Source organism: Dipodomys ordii, unplaced genomic scaffold, assembly GCF_000151885.1.
Source record: "Dipodomys ordii isolate 6190 unplaced genomic scaffold, Dord_2.0 Scaffold2, whole genome shotgun sequence".
NCBI lineage: Eukaryota > Metazoa > Chordata > Mammalia > Rodentia > Heteromyidae > Dipodomys > Dipodomys ordii.
Window position 1 is genome coordinate 11,584,227 of NW_012267218.1, and position 22,691 is coordinate 11,606,917.

The following is a 22,691-nucleotide window of genomic DNA, read 5'->3' on the forward strand; positions in this document are numbered from 1 at the left end:
GCATTATGGGAAGAAGCCATACATGAGTAGGAGTCTAAGGCACTATGGGAACAAGAAGCATCATGCATGATGGGTCATGTGTTACCTGCCATGTTATGTCTACCACTTGTCATTACTAACTGCCTAGTATGTCCCCTTTCCTTCCCTAATGGAAAGGGTCTCATTGCTTCTAGAAGTGTGTGGTCTGTGGAACCCCCTCAGGGAGGTTGACAGCTGGTTTTTTTAACTTTAACATGAGTGAGGACTTGAGACTTGTGTAAGTCACTTGAGACTTGGGTAAGTCTGTCTTCATGACTTTCACAAATACCTGAGAGCTACAACGTATAAAGAGGAAAGGCTAGTTTTGGTTCACTGTTTTGGTCCATGATGTGTTGTTAGATCTGGTGCTTTCAGGCCTGTGAGGAGAGCCTGCATGTTATGGCAGGAGCAGGTTGCAAAACTGTAGAAGCAAAACTGCCTGTGTTTGGGTCAGGATGTGAACTAGAGAAAGAAGAAATAGATTGGCATGCCACAGTCGGTTGTAAAGGCCCGCCCCCAATGCCCGCCTGGAGATCTCCGTGGAACAAGACTTTGCAGAACATTGAAGAGCCTTACTATCAATAGGCTTGACTGAATTCTTTGACATCCCTGGGAAACTAGAACCTTGGCAGGGATAAGGCTGAGGAGAGGGGCTGTGGCCACTTACCACAGCTAAGGGAAGTGCGATTCTACAGTTGAACCCCTGCTTGGATCAGGGATTAGTTGCTTCTCTAGTGGCTCATCCTGCTCTGGAAGTTAGGCCTTCACGGAAGGTGAGTAAAAGGGAAAAGTTCTTCCCTGATGCCTTTAGTTCCCTAGCTACTCAGGAGACTGAGATCTGAGGATCATGGTTTGAAGCCAGCCCAGAAAAGTCTCAGAGAAAAGTCTGTGAGACTCTTAATCTCAAATTAGCCAGAAGAAACTTGGAAGTGGAGCTGTGGCTTAAGTGGTAGAGCGCCAGGCTTGTGTGAAAAGGCACAGGGTCAGCTCCCAGGCTCTGACTTCAAGCCCCGTTAGTGCACACACACAAAGACACAGACAGACAGACACATACACACACACACACACAGACACACACACACAATCAAACAAGGAAAGCCAACCTAGGAGGTGTGGCCACCCAGGATTTACATTCTAGAACCAACCTACTATTCTCACAAGGTAAATGATTCAGGTAACATGAGAAAAGAAATCTGATGAGAACTCTCTTTCTTTCTTTGCCCTTTGTTACCAGCTTCATTCGCCAGTTTTTCATTCTGAAAGGGCAGAAATTGCACAGTAGTAAAGAAATACTTAAAGTGTCTCCTCTTGTGATGATAAGCATGGAGAGCGTTCCTTTTCTTTCAAGGAGAAATGTCTTTAATATATTTGAAATATTTCTTCTTAGTGGTTAAAAAAAAAATCCAGTGTCTGATCACTCACAGCAGACAGATTTGTGTGTTTTAAACTTCTTTCCCAGGATGCCTCAGGCTGCCAGGGTGTTCCAGACACCCAAGGGTGCAGAGGAAAGAGCCTGTAATTCCAGCAAGTCTGAGTCTTATTCCCCAGCCAAGCCTGCAGATAAGACAGCATCCTGGGGAGCTATTTCAGTTCCCAGTCCACAGACATGCATGTGTGCATACAAGCACACACATGCAAACTCCTCCCTCCCCCACCTTGGGAGCTCCTGATGTTGCTTATCAGTAGGTAGAAAATGTGTACGAGGAGACCAGTCTTCCTTCCCCTTTGTTCTGGAAACCTTTCCTGTCTCATTCACTGGCTTGAGTTGCTATAACAAGTTGCCTCAGGCTGGCTGGCTTAAACCGCAACATTTATTTCTTGAACTTCTGGGGGGTGGAAGTCAGAAATCATGGTGTTGTCAGGGTTTTCTTCTTGCCTCCTTGGCTGCCTTCTTAGGGTCTTGGCACAAGTCTTCCCCTGTCTGTGGCTGAGTCCGAAGAACCTGTTTCATGAGCGCACTTGCCTTTCGAAATGACTTCATTCCAACTTAATTGCTTTTTCTTTAAGATGTTATTTCCAAACATAATCACATTCTGAGGTGCTGGTGGTTAAGGACTTTAAAATAGGAGTTTGAGGGGTGGCCACATCCATTGCTTTCCCCTAAGTGGGGAAGGAGAGTACTAGGTACTATGTACTAGTACCACCTAGTTCCAGGGGTTCTAGGTACTAAGTGGGTGCTGTCTACCACAGGGCTTTACCAGTGGTGGCCGTGTTACCTCTACTTCTTTCTTTTCTTATTTAAATTTTTTTAAAATTATGAAAAAATTCAAATACACAGCAAAGTTGCAAGGATGACACTACTCCCTAAAAATATTCCCATCTGAACCCCAGCATTAAACCATTTCTAACCAAACTCCAGTAGTACTATTGCACTGAAGAACAATACAGATTATTGCTTCTAGCATCTTATAACTAGTCTTTATTAAGATTTCTTTAGGTGTCCTCCAAAGTTGCCTTAACTTTTGGGGTGTGTGTATGTGTTTGTGTGCACACATGCACGTGCATGCATGTATACGTGTGCCTGTGTGAGCTGGTTCTAGGACTTGAACTCAGGGCTGGGCGCTATCTCTGAGTTTGTTTACCCAAGGCTAGTACTCTACTACTTGATCCACAGTTCCACTTCTAGCTTTTTAGGTGGTTAAGTGGAAATAAAAGTCTCGTGGACTTTGCTGCCCTGCCTGGTGTTAGACCCCGATCCTCAAATCCCAACTTCCTGAGTAGCTAGGATTATGGACTTGAGCTACCAGAATCTGGCTGGATTTGTGCTTTTTTAAACTAGGATCCAATGAAGACCTTAACATAACTTTTGGCTTCTTAATATGTCTATTTAATCTCTTCAGTCTGGTAATCATTTGCTATTTCCCAATTCCATTGATTTTAAGTTTGAACATTTTTCTGTTTGGGGATGATAAAGGCCATTTGTTTTGTGGGCTACCCTTCATCTACCCTTCATCCAAAGCAGCTAGGGTTATCGGCGTGAGTCACCAGCATCAAACCTTACTGATGCCTTTTGAATTAATTTATAGTTGGAACAGTGAAATGTGTATATCTTATTGAGTCAAAAGTATGGAAAAGTATATGTGAGGAAGAATCTTACTACAAAAAGTGTGGTCCACACAATTGGAGACTCTGTTAAATGTTGGCTCTGTGCTAGGCACTGGGCGTACTTCTTTATGAATTATGAACAAGAACTGGAAACAACTCCTGCCTTCATCACACACTCCGATGAGCTAAGGAGATGGACATTAGCAAATAGCCTCCCAAATAAATGTGGAATCCTAACTGTTCCGTGCCGTGTAGGGAGGATTTCATCCTGTTTTCCCAAGAACGACATTTGGCCTACATGCCTGCCTCTTTCATAGGTGTTGCAAAATACATAGTTCAAAATGCTGTAATGTCAGGACCTGTACCAACAGGCTGAACCTGGCAAATGAACCAATATCCCACCCACCACGGGCACCCAGTTTCTCAAGAAACCTGTGATACGCCTCTACTTGATCGTTTGGCTTTAGGTAAAGCCTTGTTCTGACGGAGCCCTGACTGGTACATGTTATCAGTGTCTAAGATATACATTTGGCCATACATAGCAGGCTCTAACATTCTTAGGTTTTAAAAAAAAAGTACCAATGTATTTTATGTTATGTGTAGTATAGGGTTTTTGGTTTTTTTGGGGGGGGGATGCTAGTTATTGGGGTTCGAAATACCTGGGTGCTATCCCTCAGCTTTTACTACTCAAGGCTGATGTTTACCACTTGAGCCATACCTTTACTTCTGACTTTTTGGTATTTGATGAGAGAGAGAGTCTCACAGACTTTTCTGCTCCTAGCTAGCTTGGAACCAGGATCCTTAGATCTCATCCTCCTGATAGGCTAGGATTATAGGCATGAGCCACTAGCACCCAGTTCCCTTACTATTTCCTGAAAGCTTTTTAGAGAATTTCCCCTTCTTTCCTCCCATGAGATAGCTCCCAGCACTAAACTGGAAACTTCAGTTCAATTTTACTTTTCTGAGACTCTGACATAGTACAGACCACCAGTCATCTTCAGGATCGAGATCTGCACAGACTCAAATCCTTACCAGGTTTGATTGAGTGGTGTTCTTGTTTGAGTCAATGAATTCACATCATGTCGTTGTAGCACTTGGACATTATCAGCTTTGAGCAGTGTTTCTGAAGAGTGCCTTCAGGAAGCAATTGTAGAAGGGTACTTCTGCTGCTTGTCTTAGTTTGATTTTTTTTTTTTAAAGGGGGGTACTGGTACTGGGAGCTTCGACTCAGGGCCTGGACACAGACCCTTATTGTTTCCACTTAAAACTGGCACTAGAAGTGGAACTGGGGCTCCATTTCCAACTCTTTGAGTGATTACTTGGCGATGAGGGTCTCTCACATGTGTTTGTCTGGGCTGGCTTTGAACAGACGTCCTCAGTCAGGTGTCAGCCTCCAGAGTAGCTAGGATGGTAGGCATGAATTTGGTGCCCAGCTGTGGTCCTTTTCTATGCAGTTAGACCCTGGACCTTGCTGCTAATCCTCAATGATACACTTGGGAAGGAATCCTACAGAGAATATTTTTAGCAACAACATACTTCCCTAATTCTGTAATGAAGTTTGCATGTTTTGAAGCTTACTTCACATTTTGGAGAAGGCCTCCTCTCTTCCAAGGCACTTGCTGTAATGCATCACTGCAGAACGTGAGGTGGCTTGCTCCTTTTCTCCCTGCCTGACTGTAACTTGGGGAGGGAATTGCACTGGAATTATGAAGATCCCTTTGTAACAGGTAGATTCCAAGGGTGAAACTCAAGCATCATCAGTTCTGTGTCCATCTGTCCTTCCTTTCTTCCTCCCTCCCTCCCTTCCTTCCTTCCCAGTTGTGGGGCTTGAACTCTGAGTGGGCACTGTCCTTCAGCTCTTCAGTTCAAGGCTAGTACTCTACCACTTGAACCACAGCACTACTTCCGGATTTCTGGTGGTTAATTGGAGAGGAGAGTTTCACGGACTTTCCTGCTAGGGCTGGCTTTGAGGCACCATCCTCAGATCTCAGCCTCCTGAGTAGCTAGGATTGCAGGCTACTGGCACCCGGCCCAGTTCTGTGTTTTAGTTGTTCAGTGGCGATCCTGGCCAGAGACAGATGGAACCTCAAAGTGAACCATAACTGAGGAGAATGTAATACAGGGCAAACCAGCTCACAGCTGTGGGCAAGGGGTTGGGGAAGTAGTTTGGCATGGGCTTTCTCTTGGTGGGGAAGAGGTTGCAGGATGTAACAGAGAACTTTCCATACAGGGGTAAAGAAAAGAGCAGGTTCTGGGAACTGAAGGAGAAAGTCACTGAGTTCCACGCAGCAAGGGGCCAGAGAAGCTCCTGTCTCTACTCTCTCCCATCCCCCTCTTACTGGTGGCTTCCTTTGGTGGCCCAAGTGAGCAAATCAATGAGCGAGGGTGCACCCAGATGTAGCTCCAAATCTCAGATGGATGGAGAAAGGTCATGTGTGGCTCTTCTGGGCAGAGCGGGGAGGACCAATAAGGCTTCCACGTGCCTTGAATGCCACATGCATTTGAACACTTGGTCAAGGCACACACCACACAAGGTGGGTTGCATTGAGAGGTCTGAATACCTAAGAATTTTTTCTTCAATATGAACTCTTAATCAGAACCCCCAATTCTTCTCAGCTGGATTCTGACCATCCTTATTTGGCATTGGGGATTGAACTGAAGGTCTTGTGTGCTGTTTTTGCTCAGCTTTTTTGGCTCAGGGCTGGTACTCTACCACTTGAGCCACACCTCTACTTCCAGCTTTTTGCTGGTGTCCTGTATACATACGGCATTTTGAAGTGCTGGCTTTGTGTGACTTCTGTCCTTCCTTTGGTAGGTAGGTCCTACAGGCGATGAGGACACGGTCTCACGTCTTGCGTGTGAGTTTTGGTTGGGTTTGCTTTACCAAATTAACCCAGTCTAGATAATTCTGAAAGAATCCATTTGGTCCCTGGTTTCCTCGCTCATTTCAGAGCTTGTCTGTCAAACCAAAGCTCTTTCTCTGCTTACTTTGTTTAAAAAAAAAAATCTGTAAAAAAATCACACAGCTTGAATTTCATCTTGACAAGCGCACACGGAAGCTTTGCCAGCTATACACCCAGATGTAGCCCAGTTGTCCTCCCTTGGGGATTTGGTTCATCTTCGGTGTCGCTCCTTAGGCAGGTACACAGATAAGCCACATAAACACACTTGTAAATGCTTCTCAGTCAGCAGCCCTGGAGACCCAGGTTTGAATCCTGGCTCTGCCTCTTGCCATTTGAAATGAAGGTGAGCTCTCAGCATTTAGGGGCATATTTGTATGTCTGTGAGTGTAGTTAAAAGTCTTCTGAGATCCTCATGTGGGATTGTCTAGGAGCACCTGCGATGTTTGATACCTTTTGAAATTGGTCATCTAAAAGGGAAAGTGATGCTTTATAGACGATCACACCCCATCAACACCAGTAACAAGTCTGTATAAATGACCATAGTAGCTGTCGACTTTTTTTTTTTAGTCTGAAATGAATGAATAAAGGAAGCACGTGCACATACACGGACATACATATGGAAATGCATCTGTGTGATGCATCGGTTGCAGAATGTACAGTGCTTAGCACCGTGGATGACCCAGAAAGTCTTTGTGGGCGGGCCTTGGCAATGTGTGGTGTGGATCCTGCTGCAGCTGGCTTCCTGCCTAATTGGGGTATCTGTCCTGGATGTGTTGGGTTGGAGAGGACACAGCTTCCTGAGTCCCAGGCTTGCACTGACTGAAGACAGGTTTGTTAACCTGTCTGAACTCAATCTCCTTATCTGTAGGGTCATGATACGTCCTGCCTTGCCAGCTTGCTGGGAGAATTAATGAAACGCTTTGGAGGGTAGTTGGCACATGCTCAGTTTTCATTTTCTGTTAATGGACTCTATTGGCATTGCTCACTACCCTAGTACTATTACTAAAAATGCTTGTATGTACCCAGCCATTTACACCAGGAGACTCAGCCGTATATAAGTACGGTGACCATTTCTTGTCTGGAATTCCTGTGGATAATCCAGGGCCAGTTACTGATTTGGGAAACTTTCATACTAACTAGAAGCTTGGCAGGGTGTTGGTGGCTCATGCTTGTAATTCTAGCTACTCTGGAGGCTGAGATTTGATGATCACGGTTCAGAAACAGCCTGGGTAAAAAGTCTGTGAGACTCTTCAGTCTTCCGTGAAGCACCAAAAAGTCAGAAGTGGAGCTGTGGCTCAAGAGGCAGAGTGCTAGACTTGAGCAAGGAAAACCACATTGTTCAGGATCCTGAGTGATCACGCTGGCATTTAAAAGAAAAAGAAAAGGATGGTCTCAGCATTTCCTGTGTATTTCTGAACAAGGTACCCACTTACTTAGCTTTCCTTTCTTCATATAGACACAGGCAGGTAGGGGTTCTGCTTCCGGGGTGCATTCAGGAGGAAAGCAATGTCTGATCCAAAGGACTCTTGCACTATTCATGAAAGGCGTGGAGGAGTCACATGACACTTGATCTTGGAGTTTCTCATCATTTGTGACCAGCACTGGCCTTGTGCTAGTGGCAGTTATTCACAACGGAGTGACCTTGTGAGGGACACTGAACGATTGTTCTTTATGTTCTGTGTCTCTCTCAGCTGATGAAGTGAACTTTGATCAGAAGATCCAGGAGCTGTGAGTTCCTGGGTGAGCTGAGAAGGCTCTAGAAACAGTTGTACCATCCCAGGTGTCCCCTGCTCAGTAAAGATCTTTTAGGTCGTGTATCTGTAGTCCAGGTGAACCCCCCATTTGATGTGGGTTCAGTTCCTCAACCAAAACTCAGCCTATCTGGGGTAGATGGGCCACAAGGAGCTTGGCCGTGCCCACAGAGCGGGGTGGGGGTGAAGAGGTGGGGGGGGGAAGCTGAAGCATCTTCACTGATGGTAGAATTGTGGGGTTGTGGATTGAGGTCATTTGCCTTCTAAACACTCTGAAACCAGCCTCCAGGAGATTAAACATGCAGAGGAGCGGCCCCCTCCTCTGCCCTGTGTCTGGACAGCTGCTGAGTCTCCAAGCTCAGGCTGGGGTAGTTTGGTCACAGGATGTCTGTGTTGGCCCAGGGCCCAGGTCAGCCGCTGTTCCTGGGTAGCCTCGCGGCTGCAATTTTCTCCACCATTCTCTTAACCCATTAACCACAGGATTCATCCATCCCCGCCTCACCTGCCACTTCCTTTGTAGTTCAGGACACATAGCCACTGCTTTCTTATTTTAATGAGTGTAAATTAATTGTACAAAGGGGTTTCATCTCATGATACTTCACATCTCTACCATACTTTGATCAAATTCACACACTCTGTTACTCTTTCTTATCTCTCCTCCCTTCTTCTCCCCCTCTTAACAGTTTTCAGGGAGTTTTACTACAGTTATTTTCATAAATGTATGTACATATATAATCACTTTTCCCATCATCATCTCTTCCTCTTTCACATGTTCGTGCAAAAGTCTCCCTTTCACAATTACATTGTCTCCTCTTCTCCTCCTCGTGATCATGTTGTCTAAATTCCATGATGTCTGAATTTTGTATGTGATGGAAAGCAGGTAATGTCTGTCTTCTTGAACTTGGCTTATTGTTTAACATAATTGATCTCCAGTTGCATCTTTTTTTTCCTGCAAGCAGGATCATTTCATTCTTTTTTTTTTTAGTGGTTGAGTAGTACTCCATTGTGTTCATGTGCCACTTTCCTTTATCTTTTATCAGTTGTTGGGCACTGAGGCTGGTTCCATTGCTTGGCTCTTGTGACTAGTGTTGCAGTGAACATGGATGTACAAGTCTCTCAGTCAGTTGTGCTGTGACTTACATGCCTTCAGATGTAAGCTCAGGGGTGGAATAACAGGATCATCTTTGGGAGGAACCTCCCTACTGACTTCTATAGTAGCTGCACTCATCGGGTTTATTTCTGGATTTTCTAGCCTATTGTTCTTTGGGTCTGTTTCTGTGCCAGTACCATGTTAGTTTGGCTACGATGGCTCTGTAGTATAATTTGAAGTCTGACATTGTGATACCTGTGGTGTTGCTCCTTTTTTGCTCAGGATTACTTTGGCTACTGATTTTTTTTTTTTTTAATGGACTTTATAACTCTTGCCTGCAGTGTGCCTCAATCATCCCCTGCTCCCTCTACCAGAAAACACTGAACTGCATGACTTGGGAGGATCTGAAGTTCTGAGTTCCGTCCTTGTAGCTTGATGCCACACACAGGTGTGTGCAGTTGGTTGAATGCATCCACTGCTGTTAGGATACTTGTGCTAGAATTTAGAGGTACTGGGGAGGCAATTTCTCCTTCAAAGTGGGGTGAGTCTATAAGTAGATTCTGTGGCCAAAGGCTGGCTCCACCACTTAGGAGTGCCCTAGAAGGCCCCTGACCTTGAGGAAGGGCAGATTCTATACACTACCCACAAGCAAACAACCCAGGTCCTTATTTTATGGTCTGAGGGTGGGTTTTTGATCACTTTGGCTAAAACAACAACAACAACAACCCAACCTCAAAGGCCATGACTGTGCAGCTCCCTGCCTACTGCATACATGCCCCGAGTGAGTGGAATGTTTACCTGGGTAGGTACTTAGAACTACTTTTAGTTGTGGAAATAAGGTGATCGAATTCTATGTGCCAATTAGATAAGATCATAGTGGAACATTTAAAAATAGATGAGTAACTATGGACACCCAGAAGCTAAAGTGGCACTCAGTAGGCCAATTGTAATCCAACCAAGGTGTCTGTATGTCAGACCCACGCGGGGCCATTTTAATGGGGCTCCATAAAGCAGTATTGTGCCCATGCCCATCCGGGACGTTTGAATCACCTTAAAGCAGGTAGAGCTGGAAGAGAGTGCAGGCTGATGGCACAGCTCCAGATACCAGGAAGCCTTTCCCCGCCTTCTACCTCACTGCACGCAGGAGGTTGAGATCTGAGGATAGCGGTTCAAAGCCAGCCCAGGCAGGAAAGAAAGCCTGTGTGAGACTCTTACCTCTGCTCAACGACCAAAAAGCTAGAAGCAGATCTGTTGCTCAAATGGTCGAGTGCTAGCCTTGAGCAAAAAAGCTCAGAGACAGTGTCCACATCCTGAAACAACAACAGCAGCAACAAAACCCTGGCTGAGCTTTGAAAATAACCTTGTTTTTATTTACATAAATGTAATCAATACTGACTTATCTTTTTCATACTATGCTCAGCTTTCATACTAAGCTCTATGTCAGTTGGCCTTTAAACTTCAACAAAAAGACACAAAAAGTGCTATTTGGTGTGTGTGTGTGTGTGTGTGTGTGTGTGTGTGTGTGTGTGTATGTGTGTATTTAGCCTACCATTGATGTTCTTTGTAATTTAAGATTTTGAGTATGGGCCAGGTATGGTAGCACACACCTATAATTCTAGTACTTGGGAGGTAGAGGTGGCAGGATATCAAGTTTGAAGCCTACCCGGAGTGCAGAGCTAACTCGTGTCTCTAAACCAATGAACCATAATAAAGTCAAAATCATAAATACATAACAAAATTATAAAGGTAAAATGTTAAAATAAGTACACAAAAAGATCATAACTATGATACAAACAACAGTTATAAAAAAGAAAAAAAGTCCTCATTCTATATTCTAGACAACTTTATCCCCATGGATTGTTCTTGTTTCACATCAGATCACAAATAAAACGTTTGAATAGGCATATCTTGTGTGGGCAGAGTTACTGACACACTTTACCTTGTGTATGTGATTGCGCGCTTGCCCGTGTGCGCCTCCTGGTACTTGAACTCAGGGCCTGAGCACTATCCCTACTTGAGCTTTTCTGCTCAAGACTAGTGCTCTACCATTGGAGCCACAGCTTCACCTCTGGATTTTTGGGGGTTAATTGGAAATAAGAGTGTCACGCACTTTCCTGCCCTAACTGGCTTTGAACTATAATCCTCAGATCTCAGCCTTCTGAGTAGCTAGGCTTACATGTGTGAGCCACTGGTACCCCATTTGCCACACAGTATCTTTTTTTTTTTTTTGAGTCCGGTCGTGGAGCCTGAACTCTGGGCCTGGGCGCTGTCCCTCAGCTCTTCAGCTCAAGGCTAGCACTCTACCACTTGAGCCACAGCGCTACTTCCGGTGTTGTTTTTTTTTTTTTATGTGGTGCTGAGGAATCGAACCCAGGGCCTCGAGCATGCAAGGCAAGTGCTCTACCACTGAGCCACCTTCCCAGCCCCGCCACACAGTATCTTGAACTCACTTGTTCAACTGTTTGCAGTAGTGTGAGGCTGGTGGTGGAAGTATATGAAGTGACTACCTTTCTGTATTCCCTGGGTGGTCTGTGCTCTGTGTGTCTGATACTTGTGGTTAGTACTAGGGTTTGAACTTAGAGCCTCATGCTTGCTAGGTAAGCATTCCACCACACCTTCAGCGGGCTGAAGCCCAGTACTGGGGCTTGAAATCAGAATGCATACCCTTGCTTAGCTTTTTCTGCTCAAGAATTGAACTACATCTCCACTTCTGGCTTTTTTTTTTTTTTTTTGGCTGATTGTTTGGAGAGTCTCACTCTCATGCCTCTCACAGACTTTTCTCCCTCAACTGGCTTCCAACCTTGATCCTCAGATTTCAGCTTCCTTAGTAGCTAGGATTACAGGTATGAGGCACTGGTATCTGGCTTTCTGTTGGTTATTTTGGAGATGAAGGCTCTTGAACCTCCACCTTCCAGATCGCAACCTTCTAAGTAGCTAAGATTAATTATCTGCCCAGCTGAAATTTTTTTTAAAGCCTTCCTGTGTCTTCCTTTGCTCTCCTTCCTGAGTAATAAATACTGCAAGGCTTTTGGGCAAGGAGATTAGTTAACTTTTTTGCTAAAGAGTAGTGAAACTAATTTGGGATACTACTAAAATCAAGATAAAATCAGTCATCATATTAAAGTTTCCAATTCATTGGCCTTCTGATTTAGAATATGGGGGCACATGCATGTGGCTAAGAATGTGCATGTTCTCTTGTTTGGAATTAGAACCTGCCACTGCCACGTTTGATAGCATTTATACGTATGTTTTGGATATTTCTGTGGTCATTTTCTTATTGATAGGGTGCTGATTTGACATACTTCCTACATTGTCTTCAGAGGGTAGGACTTCCGGGGTCATCACATTGGTACTAGCTAGAGAACAGGTAATACTGGCTACCTGCACAGCTCTGCGTAGGTTCTAATTTCCTGTCTCCAGTCCTGCTTTCTCCCCCATCCCCCATGGAGTCTTCTAATTTCCTATTACCAGTCCTGCTTCCTGGAAGTCTCTGGATGGGGTATTCTCATTTCCAGTCTCCTTTCTTGCTTCCTGTTCCTGATGTGAGGGGGGGTTCTAATTTCCTGTTTCCTGTACTGCTTCCTGCCGATCCGTGGGTGTTCTGATTTCCTGTCTCCTGTCCTGCTTGTTTCTGGATGGAGGGTTCTAATTTCCTGTCCTTCATCCTGCTTCCTGTTCTTAGATGGGGAGGGTTCTAATTTCCTGTTTCCTCCCCCCCCCATTGATGTTCTAATTTCCTGTCTTTCCTCCTGATTCCTACCCCTCTCCCCCAATACAAGAGGTCTAATTTCCTATCTCCTGCTTCCTGGAAGTCCCTGGATGGGGTGTTCAAATTTCCTGTCTCAGGTCTTGCTTCCTGCCCTGGAAACGCTACAGCAGGTTGCCCGTAGAGATTAATTTGGTTTTAGCCAAATCTTAGGGATTATTTTGGTTTTATTTAGGCGTTAATGCAAGAAGATTAGTGATTTATTCTGCATGCATGCATACACACATTCTAACTTCCCTAACTTTTCTTCTATAAAGGAAGCATTTAGAAGCAGAGCTGTAGCTCTAGTGGTAGAGTGTTGGCCTTGAGCAAAAGAAACTCAGGGATAGCATCCAGGCCTTGAGTTTAAGCCTCAGGACTGGCATTAAAAAAAAAAAAAATTCTTCCTTCCTTTCTTGGCTGGTTAGTTTACTTCTATTATCCTAGCTACCCAGGAGGCTGACATCTGAGGATCATAGTTCAAAGCCAGCCCAGGCAGAAAAGTCCCTGAGACTCTTAATCTCCAATTAACCACCAGAAAACCAGAGGTGTTGCTGTGGCTCAAAGCAGTAGAGTGCCAGCCTTGAGCAAAAGCCTATGATGGACCAAACAAACAAATGTACTAGGAAACATTTACAGTCATCCTTAGATGTCTACAAGAATTCTTCCTGCATGCTGTCCCCGAAATCCAGGGACACCCAGGAAGCTAGTGACGTTCTGATAGAGGCAGGGGGTAAAATCAAATCACAAGAATCACATATCTGAACATCTTACAAGTGACACGTTAACGGTGATTTCCTTTCTTTTTTTTTTTATAGCTTTTATATCATGTCCATAAAGTAATAAGGCACATCTAGAGCGGGAGTGGAGGCAATTTGTGGATGTAATATTTAGAGGCCAAGTTGTCAGTGAGTTGGAAATGCTCTGTGGCTGGACTGATTAGGGACCGGGGCCCAGCCCCTCATGTCCACGACCTGGGTCCCCCTCCACACATCACGCCCAGATGTGGAGCAAGCCAGAGTCTTGAGTGAGACATTTTCATTTCCTTTTTCTGCCTTTTTGGTTGGGAGGGGGAGGGGAAAACCACATCTCCAAAGTATTAGGGAAGAAATTTAGACATTTAACACACACATTCGCTCACTCACTCACTCCAGGAGTCTCTCACTTGATTGACTGTGTGTCATGGTCATTTGTTAGAATAACTATCTGTGCTTTTTCAATATTACTTCTGTGCCTTTCTCCCCCCCCCCTTTTTTTGGTGTTGGTACTAGGGCTTGAACTCTGTCCTTTAGCTTTTATGCTCAAAGACTAGTACCCTACCACTTGATCCACAGTTGCTCTTCCAGTTTTTTGCTTGCTAACTGGAGATAAGAATCTCATAGTTTCCTGCCTGGGTTGGCTTCAAATTGTGATCCTCAGATCTCAGCCTTCTGATGTCTCTAGGAGTGAGGAACCATTTTCTGTACCTCCTATGTGCTGGCTACCACGTTAGGTGCATTGTGGGCATTATTAACATCCTATTCGGGCCTGGCATGGCTCTTTGGAAAGATAGGATTTTCGCTAAAAGACTTATGAAGACACCAGATCCCCCATACTACAGCAGCTTAGTAGTATATAGACAAGAACTGACAGACTGACGGGACTGTGTTCTGGGGAGTCATAGTTGGGGGGTGCATTCTGGAATATTCTCCAGAAAAGTTCTGGCATTGTTCTTGGACCTTCCCATGAGGATGCAGCCATGGGTTGGTTTGCAAACAATGCTTGACCCTAAGGAGGGGCACTCCACCCAGGGGCATGGGGAGAGAGAGAGAGAGAGACAGACAGACAGGGCCTCTGTGCCAGTCACCTGTTCAGAGGCCTCCCTGCAAGCCTCATCTTTTATCTCCTCGCTGACCTGAGCCCTATGGTACTCCCTGATTGCTGCCGGTTCCCCTGCAAGGTCTGTACCCTAAGAAAATGGCTCCTGCCTCCGGGCACCACTCAGATCACACTCTGTTGGTGCCTTGCTTGGGATGTCAGGGAGCCCCGGAAGCCACCTTGCATTAGGCCCATGGAAGGTTGGCTTGGCGCCTGGGGTGATGGTGGTGGGTGCTGAGTATGATTTTTGTGGGGATGAGGGGGACCTGTAGTTCTGAAGGGGTTCCCTCCCCTGTCCCTCTCCCCTGCCACCCTCCCCGTCTCCCTTCTCCATTAAAGCTGGCTTGGTGGTGAGAAGCTGAGGAGAAGCCGGGCCAGAGAAGAGGAGGGGCCAGTGTGGGGGGAGAGGGCCATCTGCCATCGGCTATGGGGACAGCTCAGGAATGAGCCAGGTCCTCACAGTGACAGGAACCTGGGCCATTCTAGGAGTAGACTATACGCCCACCTTCCCCGTCCTGAGGAAGCTGTGTATGCTACGGGCAGTGGCTGCAGGAAAATGCCAGCTACAAGGGCCAGGAGCTGGGGGCTCATGCCTACCACTAGCTACTGAGGAGGCTCAATTCTGAGGATCGCTGTTCAAAGCCAGCCTGGGCAGAAAAGACCTTGAGACTGTAATCTTCAGTGACCCACTCAGCAAAAAGCTGGAAGTGGTGCTGTAGCTCAAGTGGTAGAGCTGTACCTTTGACCAAAAGAAGCTCAGGGACAGTGCTGAGGACTAGTGCATGTGTGTGCGCATACACACAAAACAGACAGCTACAGGTGTCTTTATTATTATTGTAATTAATTTTGAGTCAGTATTGGGTCTTGAACTCAAGGGTCTCATGCTTTTTCTGGGCTTTTCTTGACACAGAGGGTGCTCTACCTACTACTTAAGCCACATCTCCACTTCCAGCATTTTGTTGGTTAATAGGAGATAAAGAGTCTCCTGTTTGTCTGCCTCAACTGGCCTTGAACCTCAGATCTCAGCCTCTTAAGTAGCTAGAATGAGCCCCAGCACTCCTGCTGAGCACAGGGCCCTCAGGGCACCATTGTCCACCTGCCAAAGCTAGGAGAGCCTTTCTTTATGAAAGGCCGGCTGGGTCTGTCTACCTCCCAGAAGGAGGTGCAGTTTGCACCCAAGGGGCCCCATGGCTTCCAGAAGGTTCCACATCCACCTCTCTTTTATCCAGAAGCCACTTCTTCCTTGTTCCACTTTAAGTCTTCCATTTCCGTTTCCATCATGATACATCTTGATGCAGAATGCATTCTTTGGACGGTGGAAAGTTACATCACAAAATGTGCAATCTTTTTTAGCAGAAATTTGCATCCTTTCACGATTTGGTCACTGCCTGCTCCATCTGGGTCCGACTTGCATGCTTTTGGAGTTCAATGTCAGGAGAAGTTGCCCGTTAAATATTTTCATTACCTCCATAGAAACCAGAGCTAATATTTGTTGAGTGGTTACTATGTGCCAAGCTGAGTATTATTTTATTTAATCCTTGCAACAGTCCTGTGAAGAAGGTATTAGTATATAACACCCATTTTATAGACCAAGAAACTGGAGCTCAGAGAACTTAAGTACTTGGCCTGAAGTCATAGCTGGAAAGTTGATATTAGACTTTGACCCAGGTATTTCCAGCGCGCATGTCAGCCAAGCAAAATGTGCTTCTGATGATTTTATAGGAAAATGGCAGGCAGGGCTGATGGCCATCCATGTATGATATATTCTCAAAGCAGAGAATGAGGGGCTGATGGGATGACGTAATCAGACCACCCCATTTTTGGATCAAGAAATGGATCCAAGGAAAGAGAATGAAGTTTCAGAATATGCATCGTAGATGCAGCTCAACAGTAAGAGGAAGTATTTGTTGTGCGGGCACTAGGGCTTGAACTCGAGTTTTGTATGTCGCTTAGCTTTTCCCTCTCAAGGCTGGCCCTCTACGTCTTGAGCCACAGCTTCATACCCAGCTTTTTTGCTTGATATTTATCTTCTTTTTTCTTTTTCTATTTTTGGTCGGTCATGGGTCTTGAACTCTAGGCTTGGGTGTTGTCCCTGAGCTCTTCAGCTCAAGGTGAACGCTCTGCCACTTGAGCCTCAGCGCTACTTCTGGTTTTTTGGTGGTTAATTGGAGGTAAGAGTCTCACGGACATTCCTGCCTGGGCTGGCTTTGAACCTTGATTCTCAGATCTCAGCCTCCTGAGTAGCTAGGATTACAGGTATGAGCCACTGGTGCATGGCGCTTTTTGCTTGTTAGTTGGAGATAGGAATCTCTCAGACTTTTCTGCCTGGGTTAGCTTTGAACTCTGGATCTTCAGATCTCAGCCTCCTGTGTAGCTAGGATTGTAAGCATGAGGTACCAGCGCTCGTCAGTAAATATACTTATTGCCAGTAAACTTAATTTATTCTGGTCTGTGTCCACCTGTCCTCCTACCAATGGTCCACTGGTGTCCCCTTTCCTGCCTTGGAACACCTGACTGAGATCATCTGTCCCCCTCCCTACCGCTCCTTTCCCCTCTCCAGTCCCACAGCACCAAGCCAGTCTGGGGTTATAGGACAGGAAGACAGTCAACTGTAGACGACAAGTCTTACTGAACGAAGCACAGTCATGTTTATCTGTTGACATCTCTGTTGTAGAGAGGGAAACACTCAAAAGTCACCTCAAAGATGAAACTATTCCCTCGAGTCTTTGAAGAAAAGGTTTACCATCCCTGTCATAAAGGAACCAGATGATATTAAACCTCAGAAGTCAGACCACCAGAGAGCTGCCTTTCATACCCGTGAGCTTCCGCTACAAAGGTTGGGGTCAGAGAGGGTATGGAAGAGAGAAGGCAGGTAGCTTACGTCCAGTCAGTGGTTTCAAATACCTTAATCGGTAGATCCCAGTGGACAGACTCAGTCGATAGTCTGAAAGGTTACATGTTCAACAGAGTGCTGGATTGTCCCTTTCTCTAATCTTCAACCTAGTTAGATACTCAAACCAACTTTGATTTTTTTCTTTCTTTCATCGGTCCCTGCTACTTCTAATCCATTGCCAGCTCCAACTGCTTCTCTAAAATACATCCTGAGCCTCTCCTCCTCCTTCCCCTTCCTCTGCCCTTACCTGAGCCAAGGCCCTGTGGTCATCTGGGGCCTGTTCCAACCCTTTCATTCCAAGCACAGCAGCAGCTTCCTCCCCTCTGACTGCTCACTCTCTGTATTTTCCTCCCTGCCAGGTGCCGTCTGTTGTGATTTTGTTTATTTCTTTCTTTACCTAGTTCCTCTCTTCTTCCCCTTCCGGAATCTCTAAGCTTTAGACTGGATTGTTTTTATTAATGATGCTCGTCTTCACAGTGGTTGTCAGGTAGTAGGTACCATGTGAATGAATGAATGAACCAATGCACATGAGTGATCAGTGAGTTTTGTTGGACACATCCTGGGAAGCGGCCTATGAGGAACATCAGAAGATTCCATTTCAAGTTGACCAAGTTACACATACTTGGCTCCAGGCTGCATTTTGATAGAGGGGCTTTCCTCATTGGTTTGATTCTCCAAGGAAGAAGAGATGAGAAGGCAAAGCTCCCTGGCCATCATTGTCCTAGAACAATATCTGCCAAACATCGAGAACTCAGCTTGGCAGCAAGAAGTGTATATATCTTTCCGATTATTATCTGCTGCTGGCAGGTATACATAGAAACTGTGTAACACATTCCTACAGATACTTTCTGTCCCGTTTAAACAATACCAGTTGGGACTCATTACATTGAGTTCATGGCCCATTTCAGGGCCCACAGTTTGACAAAAGTGTAAATGTGCTGCTTGCTTCAGGAGTTCTCATCCTAGGGAATGGATCCCCAATACTGGAATGGAGTGTGAGTGCCAAGAGAATGTGGGGCAGCTGGGGTCCTTGGCTCAAGACCACCAGAGGTCTATGGAATAAACATGTATCTTTACATTACCTTTAATTTAGTGTTTTTATTTTTACGTGTTCACTCATTTTGTCTATAAGTCAGGCTCTGTGTATGTGTGTGTGTAGACACAAACACACTCACACACATACACAGAGGAACTGGGGCTTGAACTTTCAAGGGCCTGGGAACTGTCTCTTAGCTTTTTTGTTCATGGCTGGTGTTTTACCACTTGAGCCACACCTTCTCTTCTGCTTTTTGGTAAGTGTCTCGGATTTATCTGCTCTGGATGGCTTGGAATTGTGATCCTCAGATCTCAGCCTACTGAGTAGCTAGGAGCCACCAGTTCCCAGCTTTGTTTTATTTATTTTTTTATTTTGGTATTATTAAAAAGAAACTAACAGTTGTCTACCATTCCTTGTTTTAATTAAAAAAATTGGAATAACACAGCCTTATTGTATCTTTACTCATGTTTTGCACTAACACGGTTAGTTCTCTGGGAGTGTGAAATTCATAGGATATAAATGTGCACATGTCTTAGGAAAAATGCATCTGTAAGTGAAGTTTTCTTTTATTATTTTGAATTTTTTAACACTTAATGAATGGTCCTCACAGTTACTTCCATTTAAAAAAAAGGGAAACAAAAGACTGCACATTCTTGGCCTCAGATATTTCTATGAGAGCTCCGACTGTCAAACTTACTACACAACTGTAATCAAATTACAACCCCCCATCCCTGCAGAGAATATTCGGTGTGAATTTTTTTTTTCTGGCCCTAGAAACTTGAGAATTCTATCCTCTACACCTTCCCATTTAAAAACTTTTCAAGCAAACCTTTTTATTATTCTCAACTGTCACCTGAAACCAAAGAGAGGGCTTTAAATAGGGGGTGAACCGCCAGTCCTGTCCCCCACAACTCAGCCCTGGTATTGGTAGGGTGGGATTGTCTATTTTTTTCCCTCTCTTTGGAATGTCAGCAATGCTATCAGATATATTGAAATATGAGTCTGATCAGTAAAAATATCAGCACTTCCAGACTTATTGTAAAATCCAAAGCAGCTCCATGTAGAACCATTTCTCACTACGCAGAGCCTGAGATCGTTTGTCCAGTGAATGATTACTGGGGAGGACTTTTGGCTACATGGACAGACCAAACATGAAAAACCCAGCTCAGTGATCACACTGTTAAAACCTGGGGCCAAAAAGAAGTTTCTAGAAGCTGAATTGCCCTCCGTCAGGGATTCTGGCTTCTAGAGCAAGGGAAAATTCACAGTAGCCAACCCCTGCCTGCGGGTATGGGATGCATGGAAGGCCGACCAAGCAAAGGGCGAAATTAAAGAAGATCTTAGAAGAAAGACAAGCCCATCAAAGTTTCTCTCAGCTAAGACCTCCTAACACTAGACTACACGCAGCCATTTTATCCTCACTTCCTGTGGTCTTGGTTTATTTCTCTTCTGTCTTAAGGGAGACATGCACAGTGGCACCTACCATTTATTGAGTTGCCTGTAGAGGTCTAGCCTCATGTCTCTCTGTAGTTCACTACTGAGGAAGCCACTGAGCTTTGCTCGTGGCCACAGAGGAACAGCCGCGTGCCTGCTGACGCCCCGCCCCCTTCTTCCTAATTCTCAGGTTGCCTCCCTCCCTGCACCTGAAATTACTGCCATGTGACTGCCCCGCATGGATCCGGGGCTTATTCTGTATAGCTTTTAGACAATAGTTGACCAGAGTAAACAAGATACTTGGGGCAGGATTAGGAGAAACCACATTCTTGGTTTATGATTATTTACCTAAGAGGGCCCCTTGGTTTCTATTACTTTGTCTTAGGTTTTTGGTGTAAGAGAAACTGGCCTCTTCTTGAACACATTGGGATGAAAGCAAAAGCTTTTTTCAGTACCAAGAGCAGCTCACTTTTTTTTTTTTCCCCTGGTGGGTCATGGGGCCTGAACTCTGGGCCTGGGCACTGTCCCTCAGCTCTTCAGCTCAAGGCTGGCTCTCTACCACTTGAGCCACAGTGCCACTTCCAGCTTTTTCTGCTTATGTGGTGCTGCGAGGAGTCAAACCCAGGGCCTCACACATGCAAGGCAAGCACTCTACCACTGAGCCACCTTCCCAGGCTGAGTAGCTCACTTTGGATGTTTGGGACTACACCCCTGGATAGCCTGAGACCTTGCTTGCCAGGGAGCAGAAGGCCCCAGGGGCTCCCAAAGGCTCTCAGTCTGTGGGAAGGTAGAGTCGCGCCAGCCCCACCCTGCTGACATGTTGACTGGGTTTGAGGGTTGGTTTTTGTTTTTGTGGGTTGGTTTTTGTTTTTGTGCCTGGGCTTGAACTATCAGGGCCTCTCAGTTGGCTGGGATTCTATCACTTGAGTCATATCTACAGTTTCTGGTTTTTTGCTGGTTAATTGGAGACAAGAGTCTCAAGGACTTTGCTGTCTGGGTTGGCTTCAAATGGTGACCCTCAGACTTTCCCATGCACAGCTAGAATTACGGGTGTGAGCCACTGGCGCCCTTCGCCAAATCTGGTAATTCCTGGTCTCCCCCTACTCCTTACCCTTTTTTTTTTTTTGCGGGGAGGGTGTGGGGGTCTTCTAGACTGTGTGTTGCTGCTCAACTTTTCCCACAGGAAACGATGGAAGATACAGGGCAGATGATCGGATAGCCTGCCTGCTTTGCTTGGACAGTCTCATTAGAGCCTCCAAACTATGGCTGACTTGAAAATGTGTCCATGAAAAGCAAGGCTGCATTGGGGTGCTGGATTTTCCAAAGCTGGAAATCTTTCCGGGCTTCAGACATTCAGATGATTGAAACTGGGCAGGTTAATATTTAGTCCACCTGACCCCACGCTCATACCCCATGCACCCGGTGACGGGTGGCACCAGGTATCAGCCTCTATGCCCACCATACCACAAACAAGTGTTTGGGGTGGGGCGGGGGGGGGACTTGTCTGTAGATTTTAGGAACAATTTGTGTTTACTGCTCCTTCTGTGGGATTTTCATGGACTTTAACACCCCCCAACCCACCACTCCTGTTTGTTGTTTGCTCTAAATGTTGGAAGATAACACCAGTCTTCCTTGAGTACAGTGCTTGTGAAAAGTGGGGGTCTGGGGCTGAAAGCAAAGGGTGAATGTTAACACATTTAGATAATTTAACCTTCTTTCCAAATTGGTGAATATTTACTAATGACTTTATCAAAGAGTCTGGGTACATTTGGTCACTTGAAAGCTCTCAGCCACTGCCCGTAGGGCCGCTGCCAGTTCCTGTGGGCCTCAAAGGCAGATTTCAGATGCGCTGACCACTGCCCCAAAGGGAAATTCCTCCCCTTCTTTCTCCCCTCAATAGAGAGCCAGTGTAGAAAATTTGCATTTCCAAGTTTGACTTCTAAAAGATTTACTGGCTGAAGGAAGAGGTACTAAGGAATTCAAAGAATAAATGTTAGATTCCTGTTTAGGTTTATTACCATTGTTGCCTGAGTGAGACCTTTTTGGGGGGTGGGGGGGTGGTGATAATTACAGAATTACATTCCAAGCATAACTGTTATTTTGTGAGCAACTTGGGGGGGGGATAAAATCAAGTGGATTACTTTCCCATTTTCATAAAATGCTGCCCAGTGATGTGGTTTAAAGATGCAGCACATTTGGCAAGCACAGATTTTAAGGATGTCCCAGCCCTCTTATTCTTTTAATATTTGAAATTTGACAGACTTAAAGAGAGTTAGAAGATAATACATGTATTTTTCAAAGTTGACACTGAAAATAATAAGGCATTCTCATTTTTGCGGGGGGAGGTAATCTGGCTATGAAAAGTATCATACTGTATTAGTATAATCTCTTAATGATATGTTCATTCTGTCTGTCAAAGTTAATACAGGGAAGATTGATGGGTATTTTATGGTGTTTTTTATGGTGTTCTCTTGTAGTAAAATATTTAAGTCTGGTACCCAGTCAACAAATGAGAAAGCTTTTAACAATTATTATGCTAGCAATATGTCTACTTACTACAAGATACTTAATACTTCTGTGTTAATACTTTCGTCTTTTAATTTTCCTTTGCAGAGTATTGGGAAAGGGTCGTTGTGGTGCATAGACCCAGAATATAGACAAAATCTAATTCAGGCTTTGAAAAAGACACCTTACCACCCATCCCCCACTCCTCAGGCATATCAAAGGTAAGTAATTTGTACTCTTCCCCCCTTCTCTCTCTCTCTCTCTCTCTCTCTCTCTCTCTCTCTCTCTCTCTCTCTCACAATTGCATTATTTTGGCAGAGACAGGCACTGAAACTAATTTACTAGGCTGTAGGAGATTTTAAAAATAACTGCAGATAAAGGAGAAAGAAATTATGCATTATTAGGAAGCATATC

General features: G+C 45.1%; 1 protein-coding gene across 7 annotated transcripts in view; it reads left to right on the forward strand.

Moving 5' to 3' along the window:
* Foxn3 (forkhead box N3) overlaps positions 1-22,691 on the forward strand; it is a 254,153-nt gene that overhangs the window by 84,882 nt on the left and 146,580 nt on the right. For all 7 annotated transcript variants that reach the window (XM_013015886.1, XM_013015895.1, XM_013015876.1 and 4 more), the window contains one exon: positions 22,386-22,498. In XM_013015886.1, coding sequence (XP_012871340.1) covers positions 22,386-22,498 — 113 coding nt within the window. The remainder of the gene's footprint in view (positions 1-22,385; positions 22,499-22,691) is intronic.